Source organism: Styela clava, chromosome 8, assembly GCF_964204865.1.
Source record: "Styela clava chromosome 8, kaStyClav1.hap1.2, whole genome shotgun sequence".
NCBI classification, from domain to species: domain Eukaryota; kingdom Metazoa; phylum Chordata; class Ascidiacea; order Stolidobranchia; family Styelidae; genus Styela; species Styela clava.
In genome coordinates, this window is record NC_135257.1 from 4,944,015 (window position 1) to 4,964,335 (window position 20,321).

A 20,321-nucleotide genomic window follows, 5' to 3' on the forward strand; every position below is an offset into this window, starting at 1 on the left:
CTTGATTTAATGAGTTTTTCAAGCTGGTCTTTGACTTTTTGGCGTAAGAGGTACTTTAGCTTTAGAATGCACTGGTTGCCCGGTTTTAATAACACGGTGGATTGTGTTATAATTTGCCCTAACAGATGCATGTCGAAGGATTGTCAAATCTTCGAATTCTTTCAACAAATGGGCTTAGTGGCCCTGATGTCTCGGTGAAATGAAGTTGGCTATTGATCTGCCGAAGAACTTCTTACCATATATATAGGTATAAGAGTTTGGATCGAAGAGACGCGAGTTGCGTAAGTCAACCACAAGATTATGTTTTGACAAAAAATCAGCTCCTAATATCGGTTACGAAACATGTGCTATTTGAAAATCGCAGTCATATTCGATATTGTTATCTGATGCAAGAGTCACAGACCGTTGGCATACCATGGTATTAACATCCAACTTACGACCGGGTCAAGGATGGTCGGAACGTTTCTGATGCGGGCGAATTAAGGAAACTGTTGTACCTGTATCAATTATAAATCGTTGGCCACCTTTTCTATCACATACGTAAAGAACATTTGTATTTAAAAAGTTCGAGTTATATCTATGAAGTGAATTTATACGGCGCTCTGTGCGTGAAGATGAAACTTGTTTGGAAAAGGTACAGAGATGGACGCAGTTGTCTGCCAGATTCTCATAACGCTGATCATACCAGCAAGTCGCTGGAGCATTGGGTATAGATCGGTGATTCCTGTAATTGACGTCGTAACTACTGCTACACGATATGATGAGTGCGCCGCCCGTTTCTATCACGCGCAGTAAAGTATTGGTTGTATTGCAGGAGTCGAACTTGATACAACGCTTTCCATGAAGATCACACGACCAAAGATGGAAAATAGGAACGAACAAAATTGGATCTTTGGGGCACTTCATTTTTGGTATGATGGTGTATTTGTATAATCAATGCGAGACTGCTCATGCAGCACTTGTAGGTCTCTTCCGTCCTGTAAGTTTGTTTTATGTAATTTTTTCGTACCATGGCGGCGTTCAAAATATATGACCATTTTAAAGGAAATTTCATTAGTGATAACTGATAAGGAGTAGAATATCGAGGGTGTACTCAACTAGACTAGAGGAATGCTTCCAGGACCACAAATAAGACTTTGCACAATGAAGAACACACTGCTTGGGTGACATATCCATGTGAAACAGAGTTCAGATAAACCTCTAATTGCAGAAAAGACAAAAATACAGACTTTCCTAACCTTCCTCCTAAAATATATTGCTTACTGTGAAATTCCCTTTTGAACTGAATATATCAGATATTCCACCAAAGGACGCTGCACTTCATGTTTTGACGAGTTAATACGCTCATCCAAAGTATGATAATGAAATACAAATTTGAAAATATAAAATCTATTTCAGATAAAATAAAAAACACCTCAGAATTAAATATTAAGTTATACCCAAAATTTTAAAATGCAAAATCGGAGAATATTCAAAATTTTGCACAGTGGTAAATGTCATATAAGAAATACAAACACTCATTGTCAAAAACCTTAGACTGGCCCATCTAATAGATCAGTTCCCAACCTTTTAAAGCATGCCCCCCCCCCCTCTTCGGAGGCTTTTAGATTCCAAATCCCATTATGTTCAAACACTACATGCTCAACAAGAGGAAGACACAATAACCTAATAAAGTAATGAACGAAGTTTTCTTGTAAAAGGAAGGGTAAAATCTGTTTTGCGTCTAGCATGTTGGGCTCCCATCTGCTCTGTGGTGTCATTGGTGGCCACGTGCCCCCAGTTGGAAACCGTTGCAATAGATTATAAAAACTTTAAAACCAGTATGAAAATCTCCTATAAAATGATATTATATGAATGTCATCTAAAACTACTTTTAAATAGATATTATATAAAGGTATCATTAAATTTAGTTATCTAAAAAAATATGGTTGACACATCTGTGTCTTATAAACATGGTAAAAACTGCAGTATACAAAAATAAAAAAGATGTCACAGCAATCGATCTCAATGTTCTCAAGACATATCTATCTCCATCTGTCATAACAGTTATGAAACAGAGAATGAACAGTCAACAGTATATAAATTCATTTTACATATGTTCGCTCTGCTTTTTTGAGTCACTTTCTTGAGCTCATGTCACCTTAATTTATACAATCTTCCGAGAATAGCTTCTCCAATTAAATCTTCTACATGATTGCTCTTAAAACAGTGGAGTTGAATTGGAATTGTAACAGTACAAAAATAAAATGAGACCAATGGTTCTCATTTTAAACTTAATGCCAGATGCACAAAAATTTTGCTACACAGATTATTGAATATAATCAAAGAATCACAGTAATTTCCAAAATTTATAGCTCCTAGGAATAGGCCTATTACTACAGACTTCATTTTCCCCATAAAATCCATGCTCACACAAGCAATATTGGTCACCATGATATTTAAGGTCGCCATGAAGGCCTGTTTGACAAAGTAGAAGACATGCTTGCAGCTGATCTGGCACTCCTCAGAGGTCTCTCAGACTTATACAGCCTTGGTGGACGAGAAAGGTCGAGTCCAGGTACACTTCCTTGGGAATTTTCTGTTCTGTATTTTCAAATAATACAATAATTAACATATAAAAAAGAAACTAATTTGTATTGAGGATGAACCTAGTGGCCAGTGTTAACTCTAAGGGAATTATGAGTGCGAAAGTGCTTCGCAGTCGAAAAAAAAAGTGCGAAAGTGCTTTTGCCAATTTTAACAAGTTAGGTGCACTAGCCTTTCATATAACCCATTTAAAACGGCATAGATACTCGAAAAAGCGATGAATTAACGAGCCTTTCCTTAATCGAGTTCCCTTTAAGTGAATTCATGTTTAATTAAAACAAGCGAATTCATCGGCAACGAGAGGACATCTGCTTACCTAACACCTGCCGCAGACAAAACTTTCATGCAATGTATCACGTGTCAGTTGCTTACTTACTGCAAAGGCTTTTGTGTTACTCCTTCCATCCAACAGACAACGATTGATACATGCAGGCTGGAAACCATATTATTACAGGGTGGATCATTTGTACAAATCCTGTGCAAAATAATCCCCCCCCCCCCCCCCCAAAAAAAAAAAAACGTATAAATAGTAATCAACTAATTAGGGTTAGGTGCGCTGGAAATTCAACTTTTCGATTTATCCCTAAACCTAATCTGATAATTATTAATTTGTGATTTTAAACCACTTTGAAAGTCGCCACCCGCTGTTTTAAAAGATAGGTTATCCTATGTAATATTACGCAGGATACTCCCCTGTTTTAGGAGATAGGTTGACCTACTTTCCTTTCAAACTTTTTTCTCCGAAATATTACACAAGATCACTTTGAAAATCCTCCCCGTTTAGTGAGCTAGCGTGACCTAATTTCTCATTTACATTTATATTATACTATTTCAGAGCTTACCCAAAGACAAGTAATTTTTAAATGTCCACGTGCCTTGGTTTGCGTGCAAGTTAGTTTAACTCGGGCAGAAAACATCATATATTGGCAAAATGTTTAGTAATGCCATGTACGATATTCAATCGTTCATATGCACAAATCTCACATTAATAGTAATTGCTACCCAAGTTTGTAAATTTTAGAAACCAACAAACAGAAAATAACTTATCCTAAAACACAATTAAAATTCAGTCGGCAATAAATTGCGCCAATACGATGCAATACAAAACAAAAAAGATTTGGTCGCGAGAGTTACGTTGGATGACTGCAAAACGACGTTGTTTTTTAAGCAGAATGTAAAACAATCAAATTAAAAAAACGGGAGTTACGACCATCGTGTGTATTAAACTTCCCTGGTAAGTACTATTATTATTATTGTTGTACTTATTTCGGACAATTTCGAATTTAAAATAAATGAAAACTCGACATTTATTGAAAAAGTTATTATTTAAGAAAGACAACATGATCGTACAATTCCGTCAAAACCTCGATGTTCGCAAGTGAGATGATAAATAAATACTTCCCTGTATTCGATCAATTAACTTTAGCGTATCGTTGTTCTGCCAACAAACAGCCGGGTGCAAAATATTTCCGTCCTGTGATATGCTCACAAATATTCTCGATATTAATATCATACCCTCGCGTATGTACTTTCTATTAGCTCTTTAGTGATCCCTTCCATCCTTGGCCAAGTCATGTTTCGAATATGTGAACATTTTATTCGACCATACATGGCCGGCGGGATGTTAAAATTGTAAACAAGAGAGAGGTTAAATCAATCATCATAACGGCTCGTTTACGAATTGTTGCGGCTGTTATCGTCGAAAATGATTACATTTGTTGTATTTTGAGGCATTTAAGCAGTAATAATTAGGGCATGACATCATCAAAATCTTCAAGTGAGGTCTTGAAATTGCAAATTCCGTAAATAAAATTGTGAATTACTCGGTAACGAATTCAGCTATAATAACCGTCGGGGTATTGTTTTGTTGAAAATTATTATTAATGTGAGAGCGCCAAAAACATGCAGTCCATACCGATGCAACTGCAATTTATATGGCCGCACTTGGTGTGGCGCGTTTATTAATAGTGTAAAATAAATTGAACGAATATCAATTATAACCAAGCATGTCAGCGTGTTTATTTTTTGTGGGCAAAAATCGTAAAATACCATATTGAGACAAATTCACTTCTATCGCAAAATCTCAATTTTCAGTTATTATCGTTATACAAATAATGTGTGGCAACTTTTAAATTTATCGTTGACCAAAAAACCGCCCCACACTCGTCCAAACGTGTGTAGAGCTTGAACGACAGAAACAGATTCATCGACGACTTTAATTAGGGAAAATATGTATTTTATTGGGAATGCAAAATAAATGTAACAAAACGCATTTTTTTGTGATATAACTTTGTATTTTCGGAAACGGGTTGCCGTGAAAGGTAAAATTTGATCTGAATTAATCGCAAAAATGTTTTATTTTAAATGTAACAAAACACATTTTCACGATATAACCTTGTATTTTTGGAAACGGGTGTCGTGAAAAGTAAAATATGATCTAAATTAATCGCAAAAATGTTTTATTTTAAATGTAACAAAACACATTTTTCGCGATACAACTTTGTATTTTCGGATACCGGGTGTCATGAAAAGTAAAATATGATCTGAATTAACCGTAAATAATGTTTCATTTCAAATGTATCAAATCGCATTTTTTCGAAAACGGGTCGTCATGAAAAGTATTAATCTAATGTTTTATCTATCGTCTAACTAACTCTGGTTCACATCATTTTCGGGGAGAACTCTCATTTAATTTAAAATGGAGCAGGTTTTGGGCATTCCAAAAATTTAAGATTGTTGCAATCGAGCAATCGGAAAATCGCCAGTAAGCAGAAATGCCTTTATTGCCGAATTATTCAATCACTATTTTAAACCAACATTCAGGATTGGCACAATTTCAGATTTGCGAAGTTTATCACCATAGAAAAACATGAGAAAGTTAATTATCGTCTTAATAAATATCTGCATCACGGTATCGACAATAATATTACCATTCGCATAAAATTGGGACGGTAAATTTACAAATCTTGATAGATAATATTAAAGCCGATGCAAATGTTAATTTGAGTCTTCAATGTCTTCAACAGCTGTTGCCGATGTGAACCAACGGGTAAACCCGAAATATAAAACTTCGATGTCCGCCGACCCGCAAGAATTCATATTTGTAAAAAAAAGAGGGCGGGAATATAGATCACCAAAACCTGGATATCGCCGCAAAAACGATCGTGACAAGAACAATTAGCGATTACAATGGAATTAACCAGTAAAAAAGCTTTGTTGCCGATTTTTTAATGTTTCCGCCAACGTTCCAAAAATATTTGTTATTAGGTACTCGTTAAAAATATACGATTCAAAAAAATATTGAATTTTGCCCACCCGTACTCGCATATCAATGAGAAATAGTTGTGTAAATATCGCAAAATTCCGGAAAATGCCACCTGCTTTCAACATTGTGATTACAATAAAATGGCACTTAATAGTATTTTGTGAATTTGGTGATTTTGCAAATCTGTGACATGCTGCTAAAAGTTTCGTCTGATTTGAAAATCGTGCACTTTGGTCACAATTCATCCAAAGTGACTATATAACACTTTACTAACACTTTTATAGTCATTTTGAATTCATCGATATCATTGATAGTCACATGACCACTCTCTTCAAAGAAACGCACTGTGTAGTATTCCAACATCTGGTTTCAAAGACGCGGGAGCGTTTTTGCGGGAGAAGCGGAATCTGTGTGCTTGTATAATAATCATATTATAAACAAGAATTTTGCAGTTAATGCAATCTCCTATGTGTCTGCATCTCATAGGTTAGAATTCCGGTAAATATCGTTTAGTATGTTACCTTTTTGTCAACTTAATACTCGAAAATATTTGTTATCTTTGAATTATTATTCCATTCAAAATCGGAAAAAAGTGCTATTTTTCTTCAAAATCGGAAAAAAGTGCTATTTCGCAGTCCCTAAAAAAAGTTGCGAAAGTGCTTCGCAGTTTTCGCAAAAAAGTGCGCTAATAGTGAACACTGCTAGTGGCAATCAAATGCAGTGAAATTTATAGTCACAACAGCATATTAATTAAATATTACTCAACATTCACCTTTAAGACAAAAACAGAACACAAGTTAGTGTGAAGGTTAAACACTAAATTTTGGACAACCCAAAGACTTCATCACTAACCAGACCATGGCCCAAGGGTTATATTTATTAGGCCTGCTTTATTTATTGGGAGGTTCCGGTACACAATATAGGTAAATTAATTTGTACCATGTACCATATTTTTCAAATTTGAAAAATATTCTTGCATACCTATTAAATAGACAAAGAGATTTGTACCTTGCTGAGTTAGGTCTTCTTGGGGAATTTCTTGCCGACAGTGGCATATGCTTCCCTGTTGCAGAAAACAAATCATCTATTTCAAGCTCAGTCTTAGATTGTTTCTTGTTCATTGATCTGCTGGAGGTTCTGTCTCTCATGTTGGTTGAAATATCCGCTGCAAACAAAAACAGTGATGCCCTGCCCAACTTTTATGTAACAATAGAGGTAGTCACTCTTTGCTGCAATTTCAGTTTATTTATCTGCTGAGCTGAGTTTTTTAGCGAACATTGGGGATTTTTTTGTAACAGTATTTCAAAGGAAAATGAGGAAGAAGAGTTGATATTGCCTTTATTCTTCAGGCCTACATGTTTACAAACTTTAAAAGCAAGTACACATTAACGATCACAAAATTTAGTTTTTTTTAAAGGCAGCAATTATTGCAAATTCCAGCAATTTTGTAAGTGCGCAGTGAGTTTTTTTCCCGATAATTTGGCGCCGCACGAAGGAAAAGTTTGGTAACCGCTGGTATAACATAAAAACATATTGTAGTTTGATAAAGAAATTTGACACACTGTGCCATGCATGGCCACTGAAATAAGCCCCACACCAAGATAACTTTCAGAGTACTTTTTTGATTTAGCCATGGCCCATACTGCATGGTAAATTTAACGAAACAAAAATATCGCCTATGCAAGTAGGTCATAGTTAGCTATTGATGCAGTTTGAGAAAGCTTCTGCCTGTCTTCTCTGTTTTGCAGTTGATTGATGAATTGTTACATCACAATAAAAGTATGAATATTACCAGTAACCACATTCTCTGAATTTGCAATGTAACACAAATGTATAATTTTCACGGACCCCTAAAATTGCTTAATAAAGAATATTGGAAAGCAGTGTTCTAGCACATCAGCAAACTAGCATAACCTAATCATCTTCGTTTTAAATATTCTCAATGCAGCCTCAGATCAAGTGTAAGAGATCATTAATGGCACGGGTAAAAAAGTATGATTTTTTGAAATGGGTTGAAGAATAAGGGTAGGGTCAAAAGGGGTGCCACTTCTCTATCGCTTGAATCATCATTGACGAGCATTTAGAAGTCTGGTCCATACCCTGGTTAATTTAAGTGATTTGGTCCTATAAACTACCCTGGTCACATCAACAATTTGATTATGTTTGGCTATAATTCAAAAGCTGAATTGGTGATTGATCATTTTTCATTAACGCCATTATTCTAATCCATATTGCTCCAAGGGGAAAATATAATAATTGTATCATGGATAAGGGCCTAAGATATTTAAACTTCTGTTGTTATAGGAGACTATCAAGTAAAATTAAACATTTATTGAAAATTTGCTGCAAAATCTAATTTAAATCATTTGAAGGTGGTGGAATAACATTTGTATGTGACCACAGCCCATTTTGGTTTTTATGTGAAGTAGAACATCAAATAGAGCTACCTAGAGTGAACTAACTCAGATAAAATACCTGTAGATGAAGCTGATGAAGCAGGTCTTCTCCAAAAATATCTTCCTGGTGTTGAAGCTCTACTTGACAGACCATCTAAGGAATTTGACCGATATCTTGGGCTTTCAATATTACGATTTATTCCAGCAAGTTTCAAAGCCCTCTGGACGATTTCATTCGGATCCTCATCTGCCAATAAAATATAAAATAACTGGTACATAGACCCTTTGTCAAAACTGATGATGCAAGGTAATAATTAAATTATTGTATGACGATGGACAATGTCCATTCTATATACAACTTAGTTGAATTGAACCCACAACCGACTTAACTAGAATTTGATCTTAAAATGTTTCCGTCTACTTTCATTAGATTGTTACATTTCGACAAACTGTCCAGCTAAATTATTAGTGTTCTTTTCCTTTACACTTTTATATTGTCACTGAACCCAATGATGTTAAATTTACATTTTTTGTTTGAAATACACATGTCTCTTTACATTCAATTAACAGTATATCTCAGTCACATATATATCTACATCATACAGTCTTAATTTCTTTATTATTATAAGTTAACATAAAAGATTTCTAATACTTGGGTTTCCAAGAACAGAATTACTATTTAAAAATGTTTAGTGTAGAAAATATTCTTGATTCCAAAAATTTTCAGTCATTTCATTTAACTAATTGTTAATGAAAATTGTCATCTGAGGTATAAGCAAGAATAGAATGGCATAGAATAGACGAGAGCAAAAATTTACCAACAAATCCTAACCTTCTGCATGTTTCTTTAATCCATTTTCCAAGCAAAAATCAAGTTTTTGTGGTTCAGTTTGAGAATTACTTTTCTTCCTCCTAACATCTGGTTTTATTCGACTCTGTGGAGTGTTGATAGCAGAACCGGGTCTTGCCTTAATTACCGGAGTGTAATGCATTGTATTTTCACCAACTGCAGTCTGTAAAAAAGTGAAGATAATTGGGTGCTCCTGAAGTGTGTGTACCTATATAGAGTTACATCAAGTTGTGTAAAGAAACTGAAACCCATGGGCAGGGGGTATATTCACTTGGCTAACACAGACAGTCCCCGAAATCGTAATAGAACTAAAATAAGGAAAATCGGAATAAAAGTATGGCCTAACCCTAACCTGGTACACTCACTACGGGAGTTACGATAATTGTATTTTCAGTGGATGAAATACAGATATTTAGTAGTGGCAGAACAGAATAAAAGAGTATTTTTAAATATTGTAGTAATGAAGGAATAGATTGACACATTGATCTATCAGATTAGTTGACAAGAATTAAAAAAAAATAATTTCACCGCCAGGGTTGTCCAAAACGAATCGAATATTCGAATGTATTCGAATATCAAAGTATTCGAATACCTTTTCGGCTGATTTTCGAATAATTCCGAATAGTAGCCACTTTTCGCCGTAAACGTGGTGTTTCGTTTTACGGGAATCTTCAAACGGATTTTTACGCTGTCTCGCGTATTGTAATGACGATGAATTAGAATCGGCACTTTGATTGTATATATTCTGTGCGACCGTACGTCGCATAGTGTTGCGACACATTTGCACGTTTGCGTGGATGGACATTGCCGACATTCGTCTACAAGGCTTCTAATTTACAAATTCATTTCCATTACGTCGAAAAATTGACATTTACTGTATTTCCCGGCTAATAAGTCGCTTTTCTAGGCCACGGAGATAAAGTGATTTGTGACCCTTTCATTTTGCCGATTCAGCAGAACACGACAGAAAAACAGCTGTGAAATAACCCGTGGACGTACAGTGTATTACTTATCACATTCCAAAATTATTTCAACATTCTGGTAATAGGTTGTCCAAAATGATTGCCGCTTTACAACTTAAATTTACGCTCAATTGTTGAAAATAGTTAATTCTGTGAGTATGATATTACCAAACTAACATGATCTGGTTCTAAACATTTAAAATTATTAGCGCATATCAGCATAACTGAACAACAGGGACACAATTTTTCTACCCGTCTTTTTGGAGGCCTTTATGGAAAAAACCCTTTTTGGAGTGCTAAAAATAGACATCGTCCAATTTGCCATGTGGACTTATTAGCCGGGAAATACGGTATTTATAGCAGTCATTGTTACGATATCCAATAAATTGTCACAAGTTGGAAAAACAAGTCGATTTATTAGAAAATAATTTCTGGCAAATAATTCTGATAACGATACTTAAAAGTATCGATCATTTACCAGGATGATTTTTTGTTGCGCAAAATAATCCAATCCATGACTGGTACCAGCATTTAAAATGTCATGCCGTATTAATTTAAATCTGTTCAACGTAATTCATGGTTGTATCGACAAACTGTGGACATAAATGTGTGGTAAACTGACCGATTTTATTAAATATTGATTCCTATTTTTATATTGATAAAATAATGAAAGTATTAATACCAAATACTACGGGTATTTGTGGACATGAAATACGTGGTAAACTGCCCAACTATAATTTCGGATTCGTATTTACAAAATAATTAAACTATTATAATTCTAAAATGCAACGGCGATCTGTGTCCTTAAAATTTGTGGTAAACTGCCCGATTTACCAATATTTGAGTTATGATAATAGAAATAAATTAACACGATAAGGCATTTTAAATAGTGGTATGGATTCGAATATTTTGCGCAGCACAAAATCATCCTAGTAAAAAGTCCATACTTTTAAATACAAACCAATGGCAACCATTATCCAAATTAGTTCCCAAGAACGGGATAAATTATAAATTCTTTTTCCGACTTGTGACAATTTTTCGTGAGTACGAACATGAGAATCAAAAACTAATTATATTCGGCACAATATCACGGCAATCTGTGGAAATAAATTGTGTAGCAAACTCGCGATTAATATTAATTTTTGATTCCTATTTTCGTATTTACAAAATACAACGGCGATCTGAGGACTTAGAATGTGTTGTAAACTACCCGATTATAAATAGTTTTGATTCCTATTTTAATATTTATAAAATAATAAAAGTAATTTTACTCAAACATACAACGGCGATCTTCGGACTTAAAATGTGTGGTAAAGTTCCCGAATATAATTAATTTTTGATTCGTATTTTTGTACTCACGAAAAAATTGTCACAAGTCGGAAAAATAACTCATACTTTGTCCCGCTTTCTGGAAAATAATTTGGATAATGGTGGGTATTTAAAAATATGGGCGTTTTACTAGGATGATTTTGTGTTGCGCAAATATTCAAATCCATCATCGATACCACTATTGCCGTATTAATTTAATTCTATTAACATGACTCATGGTATATAAAATATATACTGCAATAATCTGCAAATATGAAATGCCTGGTAATATAGCTAGGTTGTAACTTGTAGATAGCAAGTATTCCATTGCTTATTGTATGGAAATTCCTACATACATTTAGATAAGCTTCAATTAATGGATTTTATTTTCGAAGTATTCGAAATTTCATATTCGAAAAAAATAATTTTGAATGTATTCGAAATAGTGAACTATTCGGTTTTGGCCATCCCTGTTCACCGCTAATAGTAATTATGCTAATTTTGTTTCATTCAAATTTCATTCCAGAGTTCTTTACTAAGTATTTTATATTTCACATGATAAATAAACATAGAGTCTACTCTAGTAGTGTATCTAAAATTATCTGAAAGTAGCAGCAATTGTCACCGCATAAGCCATTCCTCATAATTCTTGCTTTAACTGGAAATATCTAACTGTAGAAAAATCAAACTCACCAGTAACTCATTCACAATTACAGATTTCATATGCCTTAGCAAGCAATTACAAATTGTGAGAAGGACATAACAGCAGATTTTTCTTTTATAAATCTAAAACGACTGGAATAGTACTGTCACCGCCTCTACCAATTGTGAAAAGAGCAATATTCGAAATGTGTATTGAATACAGGTAATACAATATTGATACAACCTCCATCCTCGTCATATCATTGTGTTCGAATAGTATAAACAAATGCACTATTGTTGTTTGTCTGATTATTCCTTACTCGGCACCTCAAAATAACCACCCAACCTTCACAACAGAAATGCAGCTATAAATAGATTTTAATCTACTTCAGCTAATATGTTTGCGAATGTCTGAGAGGGTTGAATATATTGTTGATATATATTATGATATAATGTATTATAATATTTATATTGTATATTGTTTATGTTAATATATATTGTATATTCAATGTCTTTAATAACAGAGAAGTACAAATTTTTAAATCTGATTTGTCAGAATTAAAGAGCTTTAATTGTCTCATAAAGCTGTATTTCCTTTCATGCGATTTCAAAATGTTGTTGTTTCAGTACATTTAATGTTGATAAAATCACTTTCACTATTCACATAAGGTTTTAGCAACTAGGAAGATCAAAATTTAAATGATCACATTACTCAACATTTTTGTACAATATTAAGAGAAGTAGTATTAGCAGATTTTTCAAAAGAAATACGGGAAACAGATAATTTTGACAATTTGAACTCAAAACAGAGTGATATATATATATATATAAAGCTTTTCAATCCAAACTTTAATCCATATTCCCACACTAAACAAGACTTGACATCTAGCACACTTTTCAACGTTGATAAAATGAAACTTTATGGTAAATGGTGATGCTAGTGTTTGTCAAATTTAATTTGATAATTTCCTACATCTTTTAAAATTGCCATTATTATTAAACATGAAAATATGTGTATGAAACTCGTTTTATATTTTGTATCAGGATTGTTTGAATTCCTATACAGTAGAAATAGACCCAAGTAAAATCAATTCTTAATCAATTAATCAATTATTACTTATAGATTTTAATCGGTAAGTATGTTGAGTATACGACATAAGGTGTCACTATGGAGTAAGAGCGCTGTTTTGGGGAATCCCCTAACTTTCGATCATAAGTCTTCAGTCTCTGACCGATATTCTCGTTTATGCATCATTGTATTCAAATTTCATAATAATATATTCTATTAAGCCTTACTAATATATAAACAAAATATTTCCTTTTAGAAGAGATAATTTAAGGTCTATGCCATTAAATGGTTTATTCGAATCAAAATATATTTGACAGCACTGCATAATAATGACCCATAGTGAAAGACTACCGTAATTATAACCATGCTGTTCATTTAGCATTGTCAGTCTTGTAAGACTGATGCAGAAGACTGTGCAGAAGCAAATTATTCGAATGTCAACCCTACTTAGACGAGCATTTTCTGAAACAACTTATCAGGGGGATGAATTTTGCAGAAAGAAACTTAGAGGTATCGTTGACATGCTAGCTATATGCCAAAATGAAGCAAAGCAATAAAAACAACACCAATATTAGATATATTTTTATCCTGGATACTGCTACTGGCATATATATTGCAAAGTTTACCTTGCTTTCTACTCGTGAAACTTGAATTGGCATCAGCGGATTTGCCGCATCAACTGAGGGTGGGCAGATAATCTGGGCAGGTGCAGAAGCATCCGGAGACATATCATCAGTTGCCCAAGGAGCCCGTAAATCTGATGTTTTCCGAGGAGTGGCGAATAAAGTTTCATCAACATATGAAGGAACCAATTTCCGCACTCTAAAATGCATAACAAGAATGTATCATGCAATTATATAAAAAATGACAGTTGATCTTGATAGCGTAGTAGCCCGTTAAATAATCCATTTCGATAGGCTATTCATTATTATTAATTATGAGCAAGGTTTGGGCAAATTTCCATGAAAATTATTAGGGCATTTATCTTAGTTAATATATATATACTGATAATACAACACAAGTATATGAACTGATTGACGGACCTGTACTTTTGTTTTGCAGATTTGAGAGTCCTAGGTGTCGTAGTTTTTACACTTTTTCTTGTTGAATTCATGTCTTCTGCATCTGAATAAATTAACAGTAGTTTATAGTCAGCAAAGAGATAGAACAGCATTTACATATCCATCCCGGGGGAGAGGGTTGGGTATGGGATTAGTTAACCATTTATTTGATTTGGCAAGCGTGGACTAGATGGTGGAGGAAGCCGTAACCGACCAGCTGTTATGTGAGCCACCCTTACGGCGACGAGGAGTCCAGCAATCCTCTCACACATGGGATTCGAACTTGCGAACACACGCAGAGTAATCAGATGTGTGGTAATGAGTGTATTCCTAACGCTTAGCACAATGCGTCACATCCCCAAACCAGATAAACAGAAGAGGTACAATGGATACAATACGATAAAATTATTTAAAATGAAAAATCCATAAATGATCATGACCCAACCAAACTTCTGAATTGAAAATACACTCTGCTGTTTTTCATTCCTGAAATAATAAATTGAATGGCAAAAGAAAACAATAGTATGAACGATCTCAAATAATTTATGCCTCAGAATTTCCCTCAACAAATATAAAAACTGGAAAAAAAGTTGAATAGGCTACACAAATTTTGGTGGCATTGAGCAGTACAAATTGAATATCATTTCAGAATAGCTTTTAGTTTAATACCTCATATTTTAGTGTTACTAGTCCATTGTTCTGAGCACACTAACCTTTTGAATCAAATGGACTCCAAAGAAGGGGAACACCTGTTTTTTTTGGGCTTGTAATCCACGGAGGATCCCATGTTACATCTTCAGGATTGATTCTAGGAGTGTCTTTCTGATCATGGTATCTAGCAGGTCTACCAAATAAAGTCTCATCCACTTCTGAAGAATGTGACCTGGTTCTGTAAGGACTACGTTTGCGGCTCTGACTTGAATTGGGACGTATGGGTGATGACCCTTGTTTACCATAAACAGCAGCAGCCATTACAGACTTATAAAACATACGTTATAAAACGATGTAATTAAAAAAATAAACAAAAAAAATATCATTAGACACATTTTACATTTATTGACTATGCTTGTACATCATATATCATCTAGTAATACAGTAATAAGAAAATCCATCATCGAGTGTGGTTTAACCAATTTACTATCAACTTTATTTTCAGTCCTATAAAATCTGTCACAATAATGCTACCAGACACAGTGGAATCATGCATTTTTCAAATTTAGAGTGAAATTTGTCGATGGAAATATCTAATGATTACAAAATGCTAACTCCAAACACCATTTTCTTCAAAGCCTAAGAGATGAAACTGCAGATGATTTTAAACATACAACACTCTATTGCTTGCCAAATTTCAGCTCAATATTCTTTTTATTTCCTCGACATTTGACAACTTTTTAAATGAAAGTTCTACACTGGCAATTAGGATTTTTTTTACTTTTTTATTCGTAACTCCCGTGGTTTTTAAATGAGCTGGTGTGTAGCAAATATTTGAATCCTTCATCAAATTTATATCACTTTTTTCAAAAGTGATCAGTTTGATAAAGTTAGTGACCTCAAATTCATAATGATCACAAAGTACTGAAGTAGTTAAACCGCCCTATAACAGTATGGCACACTATACCAATCAGGTGACATTGTCCCGTTTCAGAAAAACCCATTTTACAGATGATCAGACACCCCTCCTTTGGGAGACGTCTAGACATTGTTGTCCCTTAATATCGGTAATAATACAGTATAATGAAGTTGTGCAAAATACTACAAAAAAGCGCAATCTAGTAACGTCATCATTGAATTCCCTGGGAAAAAATATCTGATTTGCCTAAGAAAAATTTTCTTTACCATAGCATTCGAGAGTTATTAGCAAAAAACGGCAATTTTGGCCATGTGACGGCTGCGATTAATTTAGATTATTATTGAGACAAGCATGAGGCGATATGAAGCATCTGACGTGGTCCCAGACACCCCTCGTTTGTGAGACACATAGAGTGTTTGTTTTATTGAGCCAAATGGAGGGAAATTCTTGGAATTTGGATAGTGTGCTGTACTGTATAACAATTTTCAAAGCATACTGAAAATTAATTTCAAATTGCACTAGTTCAATAATCAACTTGTCCATATTGAATCCATACAAAAAATCATTTATATGAATAGCCATATTTCAATTTGACCCGAATTATAAATCATATAAATCGAATATTGATCATATCTCAGTATCCTATCTTACTGTTACTTGAAATGGAATAGAGAAAACCATTAAATTATCATCAGTCATACGATACGATATCTGTTTTATCTCGGTAGCATTTAGTCTTTCTGAAGGGTATAATGCTGTAATGCATGAATCGGCTAATCAACTTTCTGCCTGTGATTCAGACAAGTCAGCTTCCTCTTGCGCTTTCATCATTTCTTGCGCTTCTTTTTGCATCTTTTCCATTTTTTCCAAACTCACTGATTTGAGAGGCATAATTTTTGGTTTACATAAAACCACAGCTGGAGAATCTTCTTGATATAGTTGTCCTTGCTTAGGAAGAACTTCTTTTAATAACGATGAGGCCATGATATCAAGATATTTAGCTAATCGATATATACCGGTATTCAATATTATTTAATATGAGAACATAATACAGTACCGGTAATAACTGAATACGGTACCGTACATGAATAGAAAGCCATAGTTATTTGGAAGATCAAAGCATTTAAGATGTTAAGAGTAGCCTAATACAATAATACTGTAATATTTTCACAATGAAAAAGACTAAGTTGACTAAACTTCTATCAAATCAGGCAAGATCGCATACCTGTAGCCTAAATACAAAACAGAATGATACCGTACCTAATCATTTGTTGCAGGAGGGCTGAAGATTGAATAACACATATAACTGGATACCGTAAGGTAACTGAACAAAACGATTGTAAATTGTGCAATTTAAATGGCACCGGTACCGGATTCCCGAGTTCAGAAGTTAAGGTTACTTGGCTCTTGTTTCCAGCCTACAGGCCTAGTTATTTTCGTGGGTCTGTGGGTGATAAGCCACGACGGCTTACTGAAATTTTGTTGAAGTACCGTACTGCTATCGGCTACTACTAAGATACCGGTACTTATTTTGCTCCGGTGCCGGGGTACCTTGACGTTTCAACGAAAATAATAAAGCAGAAAGCATGGGGCAATGGGGAGTCACAATCAAAAAATAACAATTTTTTTTGCATTGCACATCTAGCGGATGTAAATATATGGGTTACGTTTATTGTGGTATGTTAGTCGTTGGTTTATGGACCTTCCCCCGACCTTTGACCCCCGAAAAATTCTCCTTATACTTCACTATTGCAAAATTTCCAGGGCTATTTTAAGAGTGCTTTTGCGAGTTCGCGCCTGTAAAATGGGGTGGGTGTTTCAAACCATCATTATGATTCATCGCATACAACAATCTGTTTTTTAAAAGTACCGGTAAAGAATTTCAGGCTAGTCTATCACAGCTATTTTTACAGCTATTTTTATTACTGCAATTAAATTAAAACTCCTAGGAGGACAGAGTGATCATTGAATTATCTAATTTTTATTCAAGTTTCCCAAACACAACTGAAAACTAACGAATTTCAACGAGTTCAAAATCGCGAAAACGAGGTAATGTTTACAACCACGCTTGAAAATCTGTCTGAGTGAGAAAAGTGTCTGAGCAAATGCGAAAAGGGGGCATTGTTACGTCACTTTTTGCATCTTGCTGCTTGGTCAATGTCACGAAGTCACGAAGTAAACAAAGAAGTCGATGCTCGGGGAAAGGTCCATTGCGACGTTAGTCGTTGATTGCGACCAAACGATCCGGTATTTCGGATGGGAAGTGATATTTTTTCAAGCGAATTTACTCAAAGCACTCGGGACCAAACTTTCAAGTAAATTTACGGGCGATTGACACTATATAATTAAGATATTTATTTTGATATAAATCTGTGCTCAGTCGCAAACCCAGGATGTACTTTGCCGGGAACAGAGAGAGAAGGATTTATTGCCAGGAATAATAAAGTCGACACTATTATTAACATAAGCTGATAAAGAAATCATTTGACAGTAAATATGTTGATTTTATCTTATCCTATCCAGTGATTGAACCGTAAATATATACTACTACGATCAACGACTAACATACCGCATACCGACTACGATCGAACATCGTTTCGTGCGGGTCTGTGTTAGGGACCGAAAAATTCCATCCAGGCTCCCGGATCTAGCCGCGGCGGTGTGGCTCATCGTGCAAAGCGTTAGGAATACGCTCGCCACCGCACCTCTGATTACTCTGCGTGGGTTCGCAGGTTCGAATCCCATGCAGGGATGGTTATGTGCGAGAGGATTGCTGGTCTCCACGTCGCCGTAGGGTGGTTCTCGTAACCGCTGGTCGGTTACGGCTTCCTCCAACATCACGTCCGTGCTTCCGAAAACAAATAACTAACTAATCCCATACCCGACATGTAATGGTACCGGTAATTGGACAAGAGGCTGTGGTTCGCCACATGGTTAAGCCGTCCTATCGACTTTATTCTCCGCCGGGATAGAAATGTAAATCCGATCCTATCTTGTGTCTCTATCTGCTGTGCATACTACCTGGGATACCAACATGACATGGTATAGTACGGTACGTAAGTAACCTGAACTCAGGTTGTGTACCAGGTCAGGGTTCAGGTTATGCGACATCTTGGTGCGCATACTCCAGGAGCACCACAATTTCGCAAAACTATTCGTGTCTGATAACAAAGACGCCAGGTTGTTGGAATAAAACTATTATAGGCTGGAGAACGCTATTTATGGCGAATATTTTCAGGTGGCCTTATACCACGTATTCACAGAATGCTTGAGAATACGCATATGGTTATAAGCGATTAATTTAAACCAGTGGTTCCCAACCGCCGGTCCGCGGACCGGTTCCGGTCCGCGAAGCTTTTTTGGCGGTCCGCCAGAAATTTCGTGGTTTTGTTGTTTTTATGTCGTCTCAATCGCTTTACCGTAGACAAAGTTGCATTGGCTTATTACGCAATTCTCTTCCTCCGTCATATTGCGACGTCTTCCGTGACATGTTAGCGCCGATCATTCACACTTTTCGCTTTTTCGGCTCCGATTCATCGCGAATGCGCTCCATCAAATCTCGCAAAATTAGGAAGCCTAAAAATCGGCACGCGTGATTTACCTGATTAATATGACCATCCATATAAAACGTAATGCATATCTCCTTGTTTACACCAGAAAACAGTCAAGAACAGTATAATATTCCAGAAGATATGACTTGTTGTGACCCCACTGGTGGTCAAGACGCGCAAAAAGCATGGGTCGCAGAGATCTTTTTCAGACACAGTCGGATTTTGAGCCTGTTGCCAAGTTATCGACCACTTTTTCATTGTAATGCAAATTCATTTCGTTTGAGACTTCGATCAACTGCAGAGGGATGATGGACCCAATGAAAAAAAAGACTTGATTAAAATGACAATTCTAATTTACAGTCCAGATTAATAAAGAATTACTTATCACAAATTTAGATGATAACGAATACCCATCGGCTGCACGCGGCTGCAGAGCTATGTGTTGCAAAAACTTCTTTGAGGCTCGTTTGCAATCTCATATTGGAAACGAAACAACAGCAAAATTCTCACCGGAGTTCATTGTGCATGTTTTTAATGTGAGATATTTTATGCGTGCCTTTCTTACGCATAATGAGTGCCCAGCACTGCATTTCATTACGCAAATTATTTTATGCTTCACCCATTTTTAATTTTTGGTCGGCACATTACTTGATAGTTTTTCTCCATGAGAAATGTTTTTAAGTGTGCTTTTTCGTCTAGAAGCATATTGAGTGCCCGACATTGCATTATATTACGCAAATATATGTTATTCTTTTCTGTTCTGGCCATTTCAATTTTTTGCCGGTCCGCGAGTACATTTAATCTAATCTTACCGGTCCGCCACGGTAGAAAGGTTGGGAACCGCTGATTTAAACGACTGTTTTTCAGCCGAATCAGCTTAGAATCTTGATTATGCATTATTCACATGTCACACCACTGGAACCCTTTGTTTCAATTTTATCAAACGATGTAACTTATTTATAACTGTCATAAGCGACACGATTTTTTTTACAAGGCAAAGGAACACTGTATTTGAAACTAGTCCGATTGCATTCGAACATTGTTCGTTCGTACTGAACTCA

General features: G+C 35.3%; 1 protein-coding gene across 1 annotated transcript; it reads right to left on the bottom strand.

The window, feature by feature from the left end:
* Positions 1-1,373: 1,373 nt before the first annotated feature.
* LOC120346032 (uncharacterized) lies at positions 1,374-16,480 on the bottom strand. The gene is made up of 7 exons (XM_039415665.2): positions 14,853-16,480; positions 14,122-14,203; positions 13,705-13,900; positions 9,080-9,260; positions 8,327-8,494; positions 6,860-7,016; positions 1,374-2,583 (listed from the first exon to the last, which is right to left on the bottom strand). The coding sequence occupies exons 1-7, from the start codon at positions 15,127-15,129 to the stop codon at positions 2,439-2,441; spliced, it is 1,206 nt and encodes a 401-aa protein (XP_039271599.2). The 5' UTR covers positions 15,130-16,480; the 3' UTR covers positions 1,374-2,438.
* Between the last annotated feature and the right edge of the window lie 3,841 nt (positions 16,481-20,321).